This window comes from Heliangelus exortis, chromosome 15 (assembly GCF_036169615.1).
Source record: "Heliangelus exortis chromosome 15, bHelExo1.hap1, whole genome shotgun sequence".
In the NCBI taxonomy this organism is placed as follows: domain Eukaryota; kingdom Metazoa; phylum Chordata; class Aves; order Apodiformes; family Trochilidae; genus Heliangelus; species Heliangelus exortis.
Window position 1 is genome coordinate 4,779,068 of NC_092436.1, and position 19,087 is coordinate 4,798,154.

General features: G+C 41.2%; 1 protein-coding gene across 3 annotated transcripts; it reads left to right on the plus strand.

The window, feature by feature from the left end:
• Positions 1 to 316: 316 nt before the first annotated feature.
• Positions 317 to 18,648, plus strand: CANX (calnexin). Of its 3 annotated transcripts, none has more exons than XM_071759169.1 (15): positions 317 to 394; positions 8,504 to 8,692; positions 9,194 to 9,267; positions 9,735 to 9,793; positions 10,159 to 10,300; positions 11,492 to 11,573; positions 12,396 to 12,588; positions 13,476 to 13,665; positions 14,384 to 14,497; positions 14,859 to 15,015; positions 15,335 to 15,550; positions 15,945 to 16,064; positions 16,170 to 16,305; positions 16,432 to 16,523; positions 17,079 to 18,648. In XM_071759169.1, the coding sequence occupies exons 2-15, from the start codon at positions 8,507 to 8,509 to the stop codon at positions 17,130 to 17,132; spliced, it is 1,815 nt and encodes a 604-aa protein (XP_071615270.1). In that variant the 5' UTR covers positions 317 to 394; positions 8,504 to 8,506; the 3' UTR covers positions 17,133 to 18,648. The 3 variants fall into 3 exon arrangements, with proteins under 3 accessions (XP_071615270.1, XP_071615269.1, XP_071615271.1); XM_071759168.1 differs by having other exon boundaries at positions 333 to 443; XM_071759170.1 differs by lacking the exon at positions 317 to 394 and adding an exon at positions 548 to 569.
• The last annotated feature ends 439 nt before the right edge of the window (positions 18,649 to 19,087 follow it).

Consider the following 19,087-nt stretch of genomic DNA (forward strand, 5'->3'; position numbering starts at 1 on the left):
GACGGGGACAGGGACGGGGACGGCACCGCCTCAGCCCCTGGCGCCGGGCGGCCCTGTCAGGCACCGCAGCGCCCCTGGGCTGGGAGCCGTTGAGACCCCGCCCCCATTTCAACGGCCTTCCCAGAGGCGGCCAATCAGCCAACACTTCCTGCAAAGCCGCCAGCCAATAAGAGCGCTCCACGAAGGGCAGCGCCGTTGGGGCGGGTTTTGAGGCGGGCGCGCGTTTGAGCGACGGCGGCGAAAACCAATCGGAGCGCCGGGCGGGCGGCGGGGCGGGCGGCTGGGAGCTCTCTCCGCCAATGGGAGAGGCGCAGCGAGGTGGGCCGGGGGCGGGGCTGGCGGGCGGTAGATAGGCGGGCGGCGGCGGCGCTGGGTGCGCGGACACGTGACGGAGGTGAGGGGAGGCCGGGGGCGGCGGACGGGGCTGCGCGGCGCTGCGCGGGGTGAGTGTCCCCTTCTCCCTTCTCCCTTCTCCCCTGGCCCCCGACCCGCCGTGGCCCCCACCCGCTCCGCGACCACTGGGGTGGGGGAGCGGGCCCTCCCGCGGGGCATGCCGGGGGATTGGCGGGGTGAGGCGGCGGGGGAGCCGGGCCTGCCGGGGGGCGTGCGGTGGGTAGGGCCTGGAGGGGGAGTGGGATGATGCGAGGCCGCGGGTGTGGGGGGTGACGGGAGGCCCCTGCGTGTGTGCGGCGTGGGGCAGGGAGGGCGGCGGGTCCCTGGGGGCAGGGGGAGGTGTGGACCACCGGAGGTGGGGGAGGGAAGAGCGGCCGTACCCGGGGAGGCTCTGAGGCTGCGGGCGGGCATGGGGCTGCTGCGGGCCCCGCCGCTGCTCGCTTGGCCCCTGTAGGCCTCTGAGAGGCCTGGCGGGGAGCGGCGGGTCTTCTGGTAAGTTCTGGGACCTGGGGGGCAGGGTCGCGGCTGGAACGGGGCTGACTGAGCCTCTTGTTGCCCCGCACCCCCGATGGGGTGGGACGGGGAGCAGCTTTGAGGTGGATGTGGGTTGGCTTGTGAGTTGGGTTTTACCAAGCTTCCTGTTCTGATGTCGGTCACTAAGGTGTGGAAATCTAAAAATGCTCCCTGTGAGCCCTCTGAACTCCAAAGGGGGTGGGTGTGGAGCACTGTGTGGCCTGGCTTGGGTTGTGCCGGGGGGAGTGGAAGTCTCTGGAAATGAGGTGTTCAAGGTTCTGGACTGGAGGCCCAAGAGCTGGGGGAGATGAGGCCCTTGAGCAGCAAGGAATGCCAAAGGTGAAGTGCAGAGCAGGAATCTGCAGCAGCAAGGTCTGAGAGTTTGGGGGACTTCAAATTACTGTGCTTTGGTTTTTACCACCTGAATATAATTTGCATTGGGTGCCTTCAAAATAATACAGAAATGACATTTCAGTTCTTGTTTTTGGCTGGGGATTGTATTGTGTACTTCTAAAATGGAAACAACCTACACATTTGAATTAAAATGCAAGTAGCCTACTTCTTTCTTGCCTGTACTGATTCTAAGGGTGAACTCTCACATGCAGTTTTGTGGTTAAGAACTTTCTAGGCTGTAGAAAGGGAAACACTGCATGTGATTTGGTTGTGAAGGGAAGCTGACGTATTAATAGTAGTATTAGTAATGGTGAAGGTCCAGACTATATTATTATTAGTGTCAATGTAATTAATGCTGCAGTGGTTCTGCAAAGCATCATGGAAAACTCTGGAACTCATTTAGAATGTTAGATGTCTGGAAACTTGTCTGTAGTAGTGTAATGTATTTCTAAATAAGTTTATATGGCTCCTGACACGTTGGTTTGGTGGGACATCTTGCCCACTGTGACTTGGGGTGTTGCTAGAATACTGCAAGGAGGCAGTGGAACTGTAGTAATGTATGATGAAATACATATAACTACTGGTTAAATACAGGTTGAAATATAATACTTTAGGTTCAAACGAACCCACTCTAAATTACTTCAAAATACTGTTGATTGGCTCACATTATGTGGGTTTATCCAAAGCACCTCATGAAACTAGGAAAAGGTTTCAGTTAAACTTCAGGTTTATATTAAATCTTGGCATTTCTTGGATTTTTCAAATAATGTTATGAAGGGAATACTTTTACATTTCACAGACAATATCCCAAGCTGTGTGCAAGATGTAAACTGCTTCCTGGTATCAGCTGCTAGGAAGGGAAGCCTAACACAGAACAGTAAGAAAGCCTGCAGCTTCCATTAGGTTACCCTCATCTGATGTGCTGCAGCACTTCCCCCTAAGTAAAAGAATAAATCCTTTATGGTGAATATGCTGTGACTTGTACTTAGCCCTGGCTTTTACTTCCTTTTCTGCCCTTTCATTTTTCAGCCTGTAGTAGTGATCATGGCAGCAGCCTGTTCTTGCTGGCATCAGTTCTAGAGCAGGACAAACTTGAATTGATTTTTAGGCATGATGGTCTTGAAAGATCTTGGGGCACCTTCTGATCTCACCCCCACTTAATGTAATTGTTCTAGCAACCCATCTGTTTCATGGTCAAAAAGCCTTCCAGTTCTGTCTTTGCCCTCCAAGGACTTCTGGTTCTGCAGGAATGATTGCTTTGCTGACAGGCAGTACATGGTGTTTTCTCCCTTACTGTATCTGTGCTGTTGTTGTACATTATTTTTAGAAACTGGCATATTTGGAATGCTTATTAAAAACAAATTTTGTTGCTGTCACCTTTCACACCTAATCTTTTGCCTGGTTTGTGCTCCTTAAACCCAAAACAGAAGGCAGCTTTTTCTGTGAAACTGTTGAGCTCTCCAGATGAAGTTTGGCTAATCCTTTGGAGGAGACTTGCCACATATCATAGGAGTCTGTCCTAGACACGCCCTCCTAAAAAAGAAGAAAAAATAAAAAAAGAGAGGGGGGGACATTTACACAAATCACCCCCCAGGCTTCTGCCTGTGGCCATTTGTGAGGAAGGCTGTTTGCGGTTGAGCCTTGTCTGCCATTCATGGAGTTACAATGTTAAAGGTAGAATCTTCCAAATGCTGAAGTTGCTTTGCTGCAGAAGTAGGCATTGGAAGAGAGGAAGTGTTGCCTGCTTGATACAAAGGGCTACATGTAAGGTTGAACATAATTTTATGATCTCCCCGAGAGGTGGTGAGGGGTGATGTTCTTACCTCTGCTGTCAGGGTGGTTCCAAAGAATGTTTATCAATATGGTGATAGGTGCTATAAATATAAATATAAATATAAATATAAATATAAATATAAATATAAATATAAATATAAATATAAATATAAATATAAATATAAATATAAATATAAATATAAATATAAATATAAATATAAATATAAAATAATGTACTGCTTGTTGAAATGAGTGTTTGGTTATACAGTTAGTTTTTGAGCTTTGCTATAGATCTCCCAAATCTGCCTAAGGACAGGTCTGTCTTAAACAAGCATAGATGATAGAACTGCACATGAAATTATGGCATTAGGCTGACTTTGCTGCCAACGGCTTAATTTCATTTATCCTTGGCTACTTACTTTGTATTACAGTACTTTCCCTTGTCATGCTGCAACAGTTTTTGCCTTTGCAGGCTGGATTGGACTGAGTATTGATTCAGGGTTAAAATAACATGGGAAGAGGACTTCGAGCCATCTTAAACCAGCTGCTAGTTCATCATGAGGCTGTGTAAACAGTTACCCTGGCACCGCAGAGGAGCCAGGACATGGAAGGTGGAGGGTATTGTGAGATGTAGGAAAGGTTTCCTCTGCTGTTCTGTAGTTCTGACATTATGAAACCAGTGGACTACAAAGCCTTTGCTCAGAAACCATAAAAATGTCATTTGAGAGGGAAAATGGGTATCTGTCTCAGCCTTACTGTTCTTGGTTTCTTGTGTGGGTTTTGGGGTTTTCTTGTGTGTGTGTTGTGATGAATTTCTTTACTTTTGTGCCTTTAAGTTTTTGTTCCATAATTCTTGCCTTGCATGAGGACACGTTGTGCTTGTTTTTACTGGTGTGCTTCCACTGTAAATACCATACTGAAATCAAGTATTTGGAACACAGGACTTTGTTAACAATTTTTGCTCTTCTATATTTAAGTCATTCAGCTGTCACTTCAGATGCTGCTGAAATAGAAACAACTGCTCTTCCAGTTAAATTACTGAGGTGTAGTTCATAGTAACTGATTTTTAATGAGACTTGTTCCATCTGGAAAAAAAAAAAATTAAGTAGTAAACTAGGTAGCCAGTAGCAATTCAAATGTAGTTATACATTCTGAAATATGCAGTGTTAAGAGCTGGCTTGATGAACCACTCCAATAGATTAGTAACCAAGGAGATGATTAAACTGGTTTTGCAGGCTGTTTGACCTGACAGGGAAGTTACTTTCTAAATAGTATGTTCTGGAAGTATGATAGAAGGACTTAACCATCCTTTGTGTGGGCCCTTTCACTGTCCTTTCCCAGGACACACAAGTTAGAGAATGATGACAACTGTCTTCTGGGTGGGTCAAGTGTTTCCAATGTCATGCCAATAATTAGGAACTTTATGCCCAGTGAAAAGAGTTCTAAATAAAAATAGATCTCTGAAGCTGCATGACTTCCTTCAAAGCTTTGAAATCCAAAGGTAGCAATCACTTAGCCCTGCATTTTAAGAGTTGCCACTTCTATGTCAAGAAGCTGATCCTCTCTCTGAATCCCACTCAAATTTGGTTTAGTTTTAGTAGGTAAAGCTTCCATAGTGGGGCTGCTCCGGGGGTCTGTTTTCAGTGCTCATGTAAATTTTTGGGGAAAATGCCTCAGCCTTTTGACAGTCAGGTGACTTAATGATAGCTTAAATGTTGGCTATAAATTTTCTAGTGTAGAAGCTGGTTTAGCATGGAGACAGTCTTCAACTCTCTTCATAGTTAGTGCTTTGGTGTTACAGAGAGCAGTAGAGTGGTTTTTCTGTCGATTCAAGGGGTGTGCTAATGTCTGTCAGTGTCTGAATACCTTAATGGAAAAAAAAAACCCTACAGATGAAGTTTTAGTTATCTCTGACTTGAAACGTTATGGTGAAAATGAGGGTTGTACTGAAGTAGAATGGAGATGTCAGAAGCTCTTGCCTATTATGAAAGGGTTCCTTTGTTAAAGGTTTTCAGCAGTTCCATGATCAGAAATACACTAACCTTCAGAAATATTACCCAGTTAAACCTAAAGAAGGGAAGTGAAGGCAGAGTCAGAAATGCCTACTGATAATTGCTTGGAATTGCTTGGAAGTTGGATGCTTCTTCAGGAGAGAAATTTGGTAATAGAGTAGGTAGCATTTGAAGGCTACACTACATGTTAGGTGACTAATTGAACACTGGTAGTTACCAGCAACTTAAAGCTCCACTGTTTTGTATAAAACCTGAGTTTCTCTCCCATTCCTCTTCCCATACATCTTCTGTTTAGAAATAACCTAATTTACTAGGGCATAGTCATGTTTATGATGTGTCCCTAAGGACTGTGTGAAGTGAAGCTGAAATTTTCTCCCCTAGCAGTACATCCATTATGGATAGAGGTAGCTTTTTAAATAGCAAAACATGTGCTTCACTTAAATTTGTCTTCTAAAGAACATAATGTTTTTTTATTTCTTAAAATTTCATTATTAACCTGTAGCAATACACAAGCTAGAGTAGGGTGGTTGGCATGTCAACTGGTAGTAGCAGGAGATGGTAATCTTTACTCAGTGTGTATGAATGGTAGCTTATGTTGAATTTGAGTCAGGTTTAATGTGTAAGAGGTGTCTTAAACAGCTTTCTGTAGAGACACAAACTTGTGAATACTGTTTGCCAATGTCTATAAAGAGTCCAGGACATGAGACTGGATTAGCTTCTCTTTGTTGTTACAATTTTTTTTTTTTTTTTGGAGGGGGAAGCTCGCTTGGTAACTTGACCAGGTTGTACATCTAGCTTGCAGTAAGGCTTCTCAGGCCTGAAATTCAGCCAGAGCATTAACAGGTAAATGTAGAACTGCTGAGGAGATACCTGTGGCTGCACAGCTGTGCAGAGTGACAGCTTCTGCTCCATGCTGGCTGGGTCACTGGTAGAATTGTCTGGTTTCACTAGGATGCTTTGATAGAAGAATTTATGGAGCAGCCTTGTATGAAGGTAGGTGGATTTGCCACTTACATGGTAGCATTTGCCAAAGTCCATTTGCTGCTGACAAATATTTCCAAAGGATTGCAGTTGAGATGGGCTTGTGAAGTAAGTAATTATGGATGGAGTTGGTAGTGGCCTCAAGCGGGGAGATTAAGTTATTTCAACAAAACTTTACTGCATGCTGACCAGTGGTGAGATTACTGAAGGGATTACTTGTGTGCTAAATCATTAATATCCTTTGCACAGGCTTGAGAGGAGGTATGGAGAAACACCTTCCTCTTAGAAGGAAAGTATTGGCTTATCTTTAACCTTGATGTATTTTAAAGATTAATTTCCTTGTATCGTGTTCCAGTTCATGAAATGGTGGCTCTGTCTGCATAGTTCAGTTTGAACGCAGTTGTAAAACTTGGGGTGAAATCTTACTGAATTTATCTCTCTTAAAATTAGGTGTGGGAGGTCTGGTTGATAATAAGGTAAAACCAAATGCAACCTTTTCCTTGGAATGGTGTTCTTGTGTGTCTTGTGTAGTTGCTTCAGTCACACAGGGCACATCCAGAGCCCTAAAAATCAATTCTTTCAAATGAAGTTTCAGGGTCTTGTTTTCTGTACTGGTTTTTATGATGGTGGGCATGGGTTTATTATGTGTGCAAGAGGAACTTGAATTTCCAAGGGTACTGATGTTTGCTTGACAAGTTTCATTTCTTTGTTTTGTGTTGTGGTTCCCACATTAGTAGTAAGAGCTACGAGCTGCTGTCACATCTGTGTTTTCAATTTTGGCTGTATACTGTCCATTAAGCAAGAAAGCTTTGCTCATATGTAACAACAATTGAAAGTTTTTTGTCAGCTGTTCACAGTGTCCTTTTGGCTCAGAGGTGTTTTGGTGCAGTTGCCTGAACCACGAGCATGAATTTAGAGCATAATATCAGGGCCATCATTATTGCTTGAAAACTGGCTGCAATTGCATGTTGCTGTAATGACAAACTGGACATGACCTCAGCACAAGTCTTTAAAATACAGTTTTGCTGTAGTTATAAAACATCCCCTGTGTTGTTAGCAGTGAGTTAAAGAGTAATCTAAGAATGGTAGATCTGGTATGCAGCGAAGTTTAGAAGTACTGGGTAGTGTTGATAAGCCTTTAAGACTGTGGATTCTTTTAGTTGCCTAAACATGCTTTGGAAAGTTGAAAGTTTGTTTTCTAGTGTGAACCGAGTCCCCTACAGGCACTATTAACTCTGCTTGAGTTATGTTTGTAAGTCTGCAGGGCTGCAGCCTGAGGCAGGAGTGTAAGGGAAGGAGGGGGTGTTTGGTTTTTTACTTTTGCAAAAGTATTGCTCTCAGTTACAGCCCTGGTATTGGAAGAAAAATTTGGAATGTGATTCAAAGGAGAAAAAATGAGCAAGGCACAGGTTGTTCTTGTGGGTTTCTTTTGGGGAGATAAAACTATGAGCAGCATGCTTGAAGTTGTTGCCTTCTTTATCAACCTAAAAGTGCAGTGATCTTGTAGCTTTTCTAGCAAGAAAGCAGAATTGAAACCCATTTTACTTATAAAATCTTTTGAGCTACAGCTTGTCAAGATCTACCATATTTTAGGTGTCACAATGGGCTGGGCACTTTATAAATTAGTTGAACTTTGGTATTAATTCTGTAAAGCCTCTGTTACCAGATCCTTATTCTTTGGTCATCCTATTAGAGATCATAAAAAGAGGAATCAAATGAACTCCCTGTTAAATAGGAGGAAGTTTTTTCCTGCATTTGCCTCAGTGATCTCAACTGCTTGTAGACATCTGTCTGTAGTATCTATGACTCTTAGTAATTCCAGAATAAAACCTGAAGAAAGGGGACTGATGATTGAAAATGCCAGTGTCCTGCAGGTGAAAGCACAAAAAAATACTGACCAGGAGAGAGAGGATTGATTACTCTGTAGATTACTCTGCTTGAAAGAGCTTGCTAGTTGTATTTCAATTCCTGAACCAAATGGAAAGTTCAGTTTGACATTGAAGGAATTTAAAGTCCTTCAGAAGCAAGAAACAGTTGGGTTTTTAGTTTGTGGGTTGTTTTTTATTATTATATAGGCTTTTGTGGTTACATAGGTTGTGGTGTTGTGTGCATGTGTTTGCTGTTCCACTCATGCAGTCTGGCAGAGCAATGTTAGACCAAAATTCTGACACTTCTGCAGGCCTTGCATGCATGGTCCCTGCAGGGTTTGGTTTGTATTAAATCCTTCAGTTTTACATTGTACTCCTCTCCACCTTTGGAGCTGTCTCAAGCAGCCAACTGCAGTAAATAAGAGAACTGGAAAGATAAGTTTGCACTTGTCTTTCAATGGGATGACAAGGCACTTTACATTTGATCTTGCATGCTTGTTCTTTTATCAAGAAGCAATGCTTCGTTCTGTGTGAAGTGCTGGCTTGACCTCTTTTCCTTGTCCTATTGAGATCATGGAGCTGAGATGGCTACTCTGGGTGACCCTGCTGGCTCTTGGAACTCTTGCTGTCCAGGCACATGATATGGATGATGACAATGATGGTGATGATGTTGTTGATATTGAAGATGACTTGGATGATGGGATTGAGGAGGCAGAGGAGTTGAAGCCTGAAACAAGCACTCCTCCTCCAACTCCAAAGGTTTGGCATTGAACTTCTTTTAAAAGTTGAATTGCTGCTTATGTTGTAGTTCCTGTCAGCCTGATCAGCCTTGTCTTTACTTTGCTAACATTCATTTGATAGCTGCTCCAGCCTCAAACAGTGAAATGTTTTGTGATGTTATTTAAGATGTTATCTGGGAGCAGGGCTTGGAATTAAGCCTAGCTGCTTCACTTCTGTCCTCATGTCCCCCATGTTCTTTCTGCAAACTTAGATCCACTCTGAAATCTGCAATTTGATGGATTATCAGGAGCTAATGCTGATGTTTCTAGCTAGATGTGTACTTAAGTTGTAGCTGCAGATGAGCACATGAGCTTGGCACAAGCAGCAATATTTACATAACTTCTGTGTTTGCTGCAAGGATGTTCCAGGTAAGTTGTACCTGAGCGTTGGCAGGGCAGAGTGTGAGCTGTATATGCCTGTATTTCTTTAGAGCAGAGAATGCACCTTGAAAGGTGTATTAATGCCTCACTTCTCCCATAGGTTACCTACAGGCCCCCAGTCCCAACTGGTGAGGTGTATTTTGTGGAATCCTTTGATAAAGGAACTTTGGATGGGTGAGTACAATCTGAAGGACAGCAGATAATTTTAGAAAATGGTGAAAGGCAATGAAACCCTCCTAGAGCCTGGGCTATTCAAAGCAGAATCAAGGGGCAGTGGTTGGTGATGATTGCAGCAGTGAATGTATTGGACTGGCTGCTAAAAGGGCTGAGCTAAAATAATATTTCCTTAAGTTCTGGTAACAAAGGGGAGGTGAGCTATAAGTCTGTAATATTTTAATCCACATCTGACTTCAGGTCGTTTTTTTTACAAGAGGAAGAGACTGAGGCCATGATGTGACTTTGGGGGTGGGAAGTGGCAAATGCAGAAAATATTGCAGGTTTGGGGATTGAACACATTGGGGATCAAGCAACTGGGATGTAGTCATAGGACAGCAAGGGTTATCTTACCTTAAGGACAAGATTTTCAGTGGGGGGGGGAAAAAAAAGTATGGTTTTCTGACCATTGGATGTCTGTCTTGTAGATGGATCCTTTCCAAAGCCAAAAAAGATGATACAGATGATGAGATTGCCAAATATGATGGTGAGTCCAACCCAGAGTTTGGATATAATCCAAAATTTGGATATCATCTATCAGACACTTCTCACATCTTTTGTCATATCTCAAGAAGAGGTGCAAATCTTTGTTTCTGTTTCCCAGTTAAAATTTTGTTCACTGAAGAGGGTGAGAGGAATGTTTATATACCTGGCTAAGAATTATTAAGTGTAGTTCTGCTTTGGACAAAACACCTACTTGGAGATTTTGAAGTAGTGAAGATGTTATACCAATACCTTGATAAGGTACTTTATAGGGCATTACTGTGAAGTGCTGACTGTCTTGTTCAAAAATGGGCTAAACAAAGACTGTCTTGAATAAACTTTAATGATGTTTGGTTAATTTTTCTCTAGGAAAATGGGAAGTCCAAGACATGAAGGACACAAAGCTCCCAGGAGACAAAGGGCTTGTGTTGGTAACCCGAGCCAAGCATCATGCAATTTCATCCAAACTTTCCAAGCCTTTTGTGTTTGATACCAAACCCCTTATTATACAGTAAGTAAAGGAGAAATTTGTGTTCTGTTACTTCAAGGGTGACGTGCAGCAGGCTGAGGTTAATTCTGTAACTGAGGTCTTGCTGACTGGGGGGTCTGGATGACACAAGATACTGTAACCTATTATTATCCTGTTGAAGTAAGAGTAAAATAGCAACCCAGATTCCCAAAGTGGGAAGCTGTGAACAGTATGGGTTCCCCTGAAGCCTGAAAAAGAAAAAAGTCTATGAAAACTAGACTTGGTGACCTGTCTTGGGGCTTCAATGCACTTGATTTAATTGTAGTAACAAGATCAGGCAACTGACTTTTGTACTGCTAATTGTGAAAGTTGTTCTTTTGGACAAAAGCTGGTCTGTATGTAGGTCAGTGCATCTGCATCTTATGCAGTAAACTAAGGTAGAGTAGGCAGAGTGGTAAAGATGCACTTATATCCTCCTTACTTTGTCTTAATTAATTTCTCATGCAAGATGAACAGCTTGTCCAGCTCTACTTGATGTAGAAGTATCTACTTGCATGTATCTACTAGCAAGAAGGGGGTGGTGGGAAATCAGCTGGATTGTGGATTATTGCCTACTTTATCTTGTGCAAATATGAATTAGCTTATTCTTTGTTTAATAATGATTAGTCACTTGCTGTGTGTGACTGTTTAGTTTTGACTCAAAATACAAGACTAAAAATAAGTCCCAATGGTCATTTGCTCCAGCTGCTGGCATTGAGGGAGGATCAAAACTACTTAGCCTATTCCTGACAGAGATGTTTTGCCCTTTTCAGACTCCTTTACATCCCTAAATATACTGTTGTATGCTTATAATCCTAAAGGGGCTACTTCTAGGATCCAGTTGTTGTTGCTTTGGTGGTCTTGCAAATTGAGTTGTCTGTCTTTCATTAATCTCTGTTGCAGTGTCTTACATATTGGGAAGCTTTTTTCTCTACTTCTGGATCATAATCTTCTAGACTAGTACTCAATTTAATCCTTTTTGACAGGTTAAGTCTTCAAAGTCTTCAGTTTCTCTTGCTTCTCAGGCCCTTATGAAATATTTCTTAGTCCTTAGAGTGTGCTGTGTATTTTTAATATTCACTGGGCATGTGATTTAAAAAAAAAAAACCAGTCTAATTCACAATTTGTACTTGAAAGTTGTCTTACAGAAGTAATTCTCATGTTTTTCCCCTTTCTGTCCAAAACTACAATTAGGTATGAAGTAAATTTCCAAAATGGAATAGAGTGTGGTGGGGCCTATGTGAAATTGCTTTCAAAAACCCCTGAATTGAACCTGGTGAGTAATGCTGCCACTTGGAGTATTAGCCATGAAAGAAAGCTTTTCCATTTTGCATCCCGCTGAAGAAACATCTTCAGTTAAGGCAGTGGGGCATATTTAGGGCCTGACCTCCAAAGTATGTTCCACTCAGCAGTTTTTGATTGGAGAGGATAAATAGGGAAATCTGGCCCCTTGAGTGAAAACTCCAGGGTTCCCTACAAGCTGAGTACTTCTAGACCTTTGCAGTCTACAGTCTGCAAGAATTAAAAATTCCCAAGTTTCTAGGTTTGAAGAGGAGGTATCTTATGAAACTAACCAAAGTGTGAGGAGAAACCTCAGTAATCTGTTGCCCAGAAGGAAGATTCCATATTTTATCTTAACTCTCAGATTGAGACAATACACCAGTTGTAAGTGTGCAGCCTAAATACAACTTGGCCTCTCTTTTAATGCTGCTTATCACTTTGTGTGAAGGAAACCCACTGGACTAGCTAGTTGGTCATTATTACTCCTGATACTTCTATGCTGATAGCTTTCAAAATCCTTATTATAATCTAGAGATACACTGAAACATTGTGGTTGTTACTTATCTTTTTGATAACACCTGAATAGCTGCTGTTTTCCTTCCAGAAAGGAGAGATCAAAGGTGCAAAATCAAGTGCCTGGGATAATTCCAGTGTTACCTCTGGAGCTTTGTAATCATGACAGAAGCTTTAGTGTGGGTGTTTCCCTGGCTTGATACCCAAGTTGGAGAGAAACTTCTGATGAATTGGGAGTTTTTACACCAGGTGGTGACTGAATTGTATTTCGACATAATAATGAAGTTTTGCATTGTTCTTAAAGGATCAGTTCCATGACAAAACTCCATATACAATCATGTTTGGCCCTGACAAATGTGGAGAGGACTACAAACTGCACTTCATCTTCAGGCACAAAAACCCAAAGACTGGCAAATATGAGGAGAAGCATGCAAAGCGTCCAGATGCAGACCTGAAGACTTACTTTACTGATAAGAAGACCCATCTTTATACTCTGGGTATGGGGGCTGTTAACCATGCATAATAACCACTACTACATTTCCTGAATATAAAGCTCATAAAATGAGCCAGATGAGCAACTAAATATTTGTTTTAACACAGTGTACAACTGAAAATCACTTGAACGCTCTGAATGAAAAAACTGATCTGGTTAAACAAAGGCTCATTTCTTCCTTGCAATAAGTCTTGATTCATGTAAGCAAGGTCATGAGACCTTGAACTTAATAAAAGGAGAACTGAATTTCAGAGCAGTCACAAGTAACATTGTACATTAAGTATATAAAAAAAAATTACCAACATCTTTAAACTTCTTGAATGTTGGCCCATAATAATTTGGGTTATACTGGGCTTTAGGCTTAGAGTGATGGTCCTTTCATAGTACCAGTCAAACTCTTGTCATTCTTGAAGTACAGTGTCTGGTCTTGTATCTTAGCTATGACTACAGTCTTTCAGGGAGTGCTTAATAGATTCTCTCTTGCTTTTTTTCCTACAGAGGCAGCAGTAGAGAAAGAAGTGAGAGTCAGTAACAGATTTTTGAGCAAAATTCAAATGTATACATTCTTACTACTAAGGCAGTACTTAATGTGTCAAACTCAACGTGCTGTGGTAACTAGTAATTCACTCTACAAGCTTACTTGTTCTTCTAGCATATATAAAATAGGATTCCTGCAATTAAATGTTATTCTCACAAGGTGTGATGTGGGACATCATCACTAGTTACACTTTGGCATAAGGTGAAAGGCTCTCAACAGTTCTTTAAGACAGTTGTTGCCTAGGAGATAGCTTGAATTGTTGAAGTTTTAGTTGTACAATGGCAATAAGTGATGCTCTGAATATACACTTTGTATTGTGTTTGTAATGTCTACCTGAACTTTTCTCCCTATAGTCTTGAATCCTGATAATAGTTTTGAAATACTGGTTGATCAAACGGTTGTCAACAGTGGGAATTTGCTGAGTGATATGTCTCCTCCTGTCAATCCACCTCGAGAGATTGAGGACCCAAATGACCAGAAGCCTGAGGATTGGGATGAGAGACCAAAAATCCCAGACCCAGATGCTGTCAAACCAGATGACTGGTAAGCTGTTAAATGGGTGGGATTGAGGGAAACCTTGGCCTCGTAATTTGGTCTTGATCAAAAAAATCTATTTCAGGTGACTTGTAGAAGGTTTAGAGTCTGACCCTTGTAATCAAAACACAATCATTTCAGGCATCTAAGCAGCAGCTCAGTAGAGAAAAGCAGGCACAATCTGTCTTCTGGGAATTACTGTTTAGTGTTACTGTGCTGGCTACAGATAAAAGTTTTCCTGAGAGAGCTGTGCTAGCTGATGCTTTCATTCTATGCAAGAAAAAAAATGAGCTGTAAAAGGTGTAACTGTAAGATGTTTGTAGTAGATGTATAGTTAGAAGTGACTGAAATGTCAGACAGCCTAATCAGAAACTGATAACTGGGTTTCTGTCTGAACCTGTGCTTTGTGAATCATAGACTCAGTTCCAAACTCAAATGTGTGTTTGCAGTAAGAGAGGAGACTTCTGTAATACCTCCTTTCCAGGCTTGTTTTAAAAAAATAAATATTACCATACAGTTGGCACCATGACTGTGCCATGAGGCTCATGTATTGGTAACAGATTGCAAGGCAGCTCTGTTATGAAATGAGGGTGTCATGCTTACCCTATCCAAAGTGAAACTGCCTGGTTGTCTGGATATGGAGACTTGTTCAGAGTCTATAGAATCATCCCTTGGGGTTAAGAACTTCTGTGCATTCTGTGTTAATATGTAATATCCTGTTTCCCAGGGATGAGGATGCTCCTGCAAAAATAGCAGATGAAAATGCTGTGAAACCAGAGGGCTGGCTGGATGATGAACCAGAATATGTAGCAGACCCTGATGCTGAGAAGCCTGAAGATTGGTATGATTACTGCCTGCTGGTCTGAAGAGTTTTGTCTTATTGTGTTCACCTGTGTGCTTTTCAACTCCTTTATGACTGTAAGCTGAACAGGGCAGGGATGGCAATCTTGCAGTTGTACCATGTTTGTAAGGAGCAGCAGGGGGGGGCTGTGCTCAAGGACTGGCTTTTGTTGAGCTGTGCTTTGTAGCTACTTCTAGAAATCCTCATTCCTTCTGTGGTGTCTTTATCTACAGACCCCTGCTATACAAAGTTTCACTATCTCCATTCTGTGGTAGGAATCTTCATTTTTCTGGAAGTCAGACATTGCCTAAGTCTTTTAATCTGTACAAAGACAACTTCAAAACTGAATTTTCTGTTTCAGGGATGAGGATATGGATGGTGAATGGGAGGCACCTCAGATTGCAAATCCTAAATGTGAGACAGCCCCTGGCTGTGGGACCTGGACACGACCAATGATTGACAACCCAAACTACAAAGGCAAATGGAAGCCTCCTATGATTGATAATGTGAACTATCAGGTTAGTGTTCTCATTGCTTAAACTGCTGGCTAATGCAGCATTTCTTTTACAAAAAGGAGAATTATTTAGATTCAGCAGGTGTAATTAAGAATACAAATACTGCCATGATTTTAGTGTGTTTCAAGTGGACAGATTCAAAGTGCTTTCTTACTTGGTTTCACTTACAAGTTAGCACAAATGAAAACTGATTCTCAAAACCTAATGAGTTGCACCTGTAGAGATTGCAACAAAGTACAATTAATTTGTCTTCCTTCAAAATGGACTGAAAACTAAAAACTGAACTACAGCAGGTGAAACTAAATGTCTTTGTCTTTGCTAGGGTATATGGAAACCTAGGAAGATCCCAAACCCAGATTTCTTTGAAGATTTGGAACCTTTCAAGATGACTCCTTTCAGTGCTGTGGGACTTGAGTTATGGTCAATGACTTCTGACATCTTTTTTGACAACTTCATCATCTGTACTGAAAGAGCTGTGGCTGATGATTGGGCCAATGATGGATGGGGACTGAAAAAGGCAGCTGATGGTGCTGCAGAGGTGAGAAATAAAGGTTTAATTGTGTGCTAAGGAGCATTGCTGTTCTGTCCCACTCTTTATCAATATATCTATATGTACCAAGGCTAGGGGTTATACTAAACCAGATTGGAACCTGAGTTCCTAATAATAATATGCTAATAGTTGCTGTTAGTAGCAATGAGCACTCACTGTTCTTTTGTGATGTTTTTTCCTCTGTTGGCTTTAGCCTAATTCTTAATTTGTAAATTTAAAAAAAATGTACTTGTGCAGGGTAACTTTTTTTTTGAGGTATGAAATATAACGTTCAAAGTTGCAAAAAGCCTATTTGAAAATTCTGTAGCCTAAAGTAAACTGCTACAGTTTACTGCATGGGTTGAAAATTGACTTTTTTTTTTTTTTTTTTTAAATTTTATAGCCTGGTGTTGTGGGCCAGATGATGGCAGCTGCTGAAGAGCGTCCCTGGCTTTGGGTGGTCTACATCCTCACTGTGGCTTTGCCAGTGTTCCTTGTTGTCCTTTTCTGCTGCTCTGGGAAGGTATGGCTTGCCTCTGGAAACAGGGTGTTGCAGTGTTTAAAAAGAAATTCAGCAGAATGTGCCTTAATGTCTCAATTGCCTGTTTTTGACAATTCTTTTTTTTAGAAACAGCCCAGTGCTGCAGAATACAAAAAGACTGATGCTCCTCAGCCTGATGTGATGGATGAGGAGAAAGAGGAAGAAAAAGACAAAGGAGACAAGGAAGAGGAGGAGGAGGAGGAAGCAAACGAGGAAAAGATAGGTAGGTAAAATCTTGAAACAGATTGATGGAGTAAACAAGCAGGATTGGCAGACATGGAGTAAAGCCAGTGGTGAACTGAAGATGTTAGAAGTAAGAATGAGTTTGGTTTATTTTTATTTCCCTTAGAAGAGAAGCAGAGAAGTGATGCTGATATAGGAAGTGCTAGTCAAGAGGAGGAGGAAGAGGATGAGGAAGAGGACAGGAAACGTGCATCAGAGGTAAGAGTGCTTAAATCTTTGAGGGAAGTCTTGTGAATTTTTTTCCTTGAGTCATGTAGAACAAGCCTTACTAAAATGTTAAAAGTTAACCTGGCTCAGGTGATCCTCCCTCCCAGTGTCACAGCTGTGGAAAATTTAATCACTCTGCAGAACAGGAAGTGCTGTGCAGTGCTGGGCACCTTACTAAAGGCACTGCTGTGGAACTGTGTTGTCAGAGGAGGGGAATTGTGTGCAGTCAGGATGTGACCTCTTGTGTGCTCCATACTGAGATAATGGCTGACTTAACTTCAAGCAACACTCCACCCATTTTAAGGGGGTTGTAACAGCAGCAGAAGCTGTGGAGTACACTCAGCAGGTTGTGTACATCCACTGTGAAAACAAGAGGGAGGATTTCTGTCCATGTGTAGAAGGGAAGTAACATTAGTAGGTGCTTTCAATAATTGGATCCTACTGTAGAGCTGAAAGTAGAGATTCTTTGTAGGCTTTTTCAAAATGCTTTTGAGGGCATCCTTAGACTCTATTTCCTTGACATTTACACAGATTACTTTCTTTCAGGAGGAGGAAACTGTGAATAGATCACCCAGAAACAGAAAGCCAAGGAAAGATTGAAAAAAGTCGTAAGAACTTGACCTGTGATTTATTATTTTTTTTTCCAAACATGGTTCTGGGAGAGGACCTTGGACACCTTACATTGAAACTTGGACAAACCTCAAGATTTCACCATCCACAGGTTCCAGTCACACTATCCAATGTAATGGAATGTCTAGCAGTAAAATATTTGCAATCATCTGTTTTAAAGAACATCATTCCTGTAGAAAGAATGCATTTAATATAATGGGCTGTGGATTTTGGAATGTAACATAACTAACCTTTTTATTTTTGGTTCTAAATATTCTTTTCTGGTTTTAAGTAGATTGGTAGAGCTTTTCCGATCTCAGACCTTGGCTTAATTTAATATATTAATTAGTGAAAAATAACAATGAATCTTGAAAGTGATAGGTTATAAAAATGCAGTTTTATAACTAGTTTTTTTACAAATACGTAAATTCCTAAGTGCACCAATGTCTTTATATCCCCTAAACTTTGTTAATTGTTTGAGGAAAAGTTGTCAATGTATTTGACAACTCAAAAGAAAACAAAACTGGGGAGGGGAAACCAGTTGTGAAATTTTCCAATCACCTTCATTCTTTTGTGGGGAGGGGAAAGATGAAGAAGGGGTGGAAGGAAGGAGTTAGTCTATAGAATATGCATACTATGCATGGCTAAAGCCCTGTTAAGTGTTGATTAATGATCTGGGATTTGGAATGGGTCATCTTAATGTGGCATTTAATCCTTTGGACCTTGAAGATAATGGATTTTGTTAGTTCTTGAACTTTTTTTGTAAAGCTAATGGGTTGTTGCAGGAGGGTGTTGGGGGGGGGGGTGTTATGATACTTCCCCCTTTCCTCCCCCTGTTTTCCTTTCTCTGTGACTATACAGCTTTTTTCTGAGTGCAGCTTTGCCTCAGTTGCTGAAGTGCTTCATGTTCAGCTCATCATCAAACTGTTTTCCTAGCTCAGCCTCCTCCTTTCCAGGGTCCAAACACTGGATAGGACAGTGTCCCATTTCCTCTCACTGTTATCACTGTATGTCTACTCCTGTAGAATGGGCAAGGTAGTCAGGTAGACAAGTTGAACTGAGTATTTGTTAAGAAAAAAAAAAACAAAACCAAAAAAAAAAAAAGAGAAAAGAAAAAAAAAAACACAAAACAAACCACCATGATGTCAGTATTGTAGGTGGGGAAGGAGCATGTGGAATATCTTAACTGGTATGTGAAACTGTTTAAGTCTTTTATCTGCTCTTCATGTAACAAATGCATCCTAAATTATATTGTGAATGTTAGGGAGTTCCAATTCCAGCTGAATAAATTTTTTAAAGCGTTGAGTCTACAATATTATACTGTTTCAAACACCTTTTTTTTGTGGAATGCAGGTGATCTCTACAAGAACGTACCTCTGAGGGTGAAATCTATGTAACTTCATTACACTGTACCAAATATGTTGGCTTTTGGATGTCTAGATAGATAAAATTTTGCCTTTGTTTAGAGTGAAATTAAATGTCCTGAGATTTTTCTTCTTGCACTGAATTTAAACACTCCAGTGTTGTTTGGTCATAGCATAGGTTTAGTGGGGGGCTGGGGAGGGAAGTGTGTTCCAATTACCTTGCAAACAATCCAACCAGTTACTGAAAGACTTATTTTTGATTGTGGGTTTGGTTTTCTTTTTGTATTGTGTTTTGGTTTTTTTTGGTTTTTTTTTGGGGGGGGGTGGTTGGTTTTTTGGTTTGTTTGGTTTGGTTCAGTTTTGGGGGGTTTTGTTTGTTTTTTTGTTTTCTTTTTTTTTTTTTTTTGTAAAACATCTCACTGCCTCTCCTCATGTTGTATCCCTTTCTTGTGTTTGAAATCTTACTGATCATAAATGCATAGCAGGATTTCTTGATCTCTCTGCAGTGTGCAAATAAACTATTGTAAGCAAGATTCTGGAAGTAATTTCAGACTTCTGTTGGGAGCTCTTGCATGTTTAGAA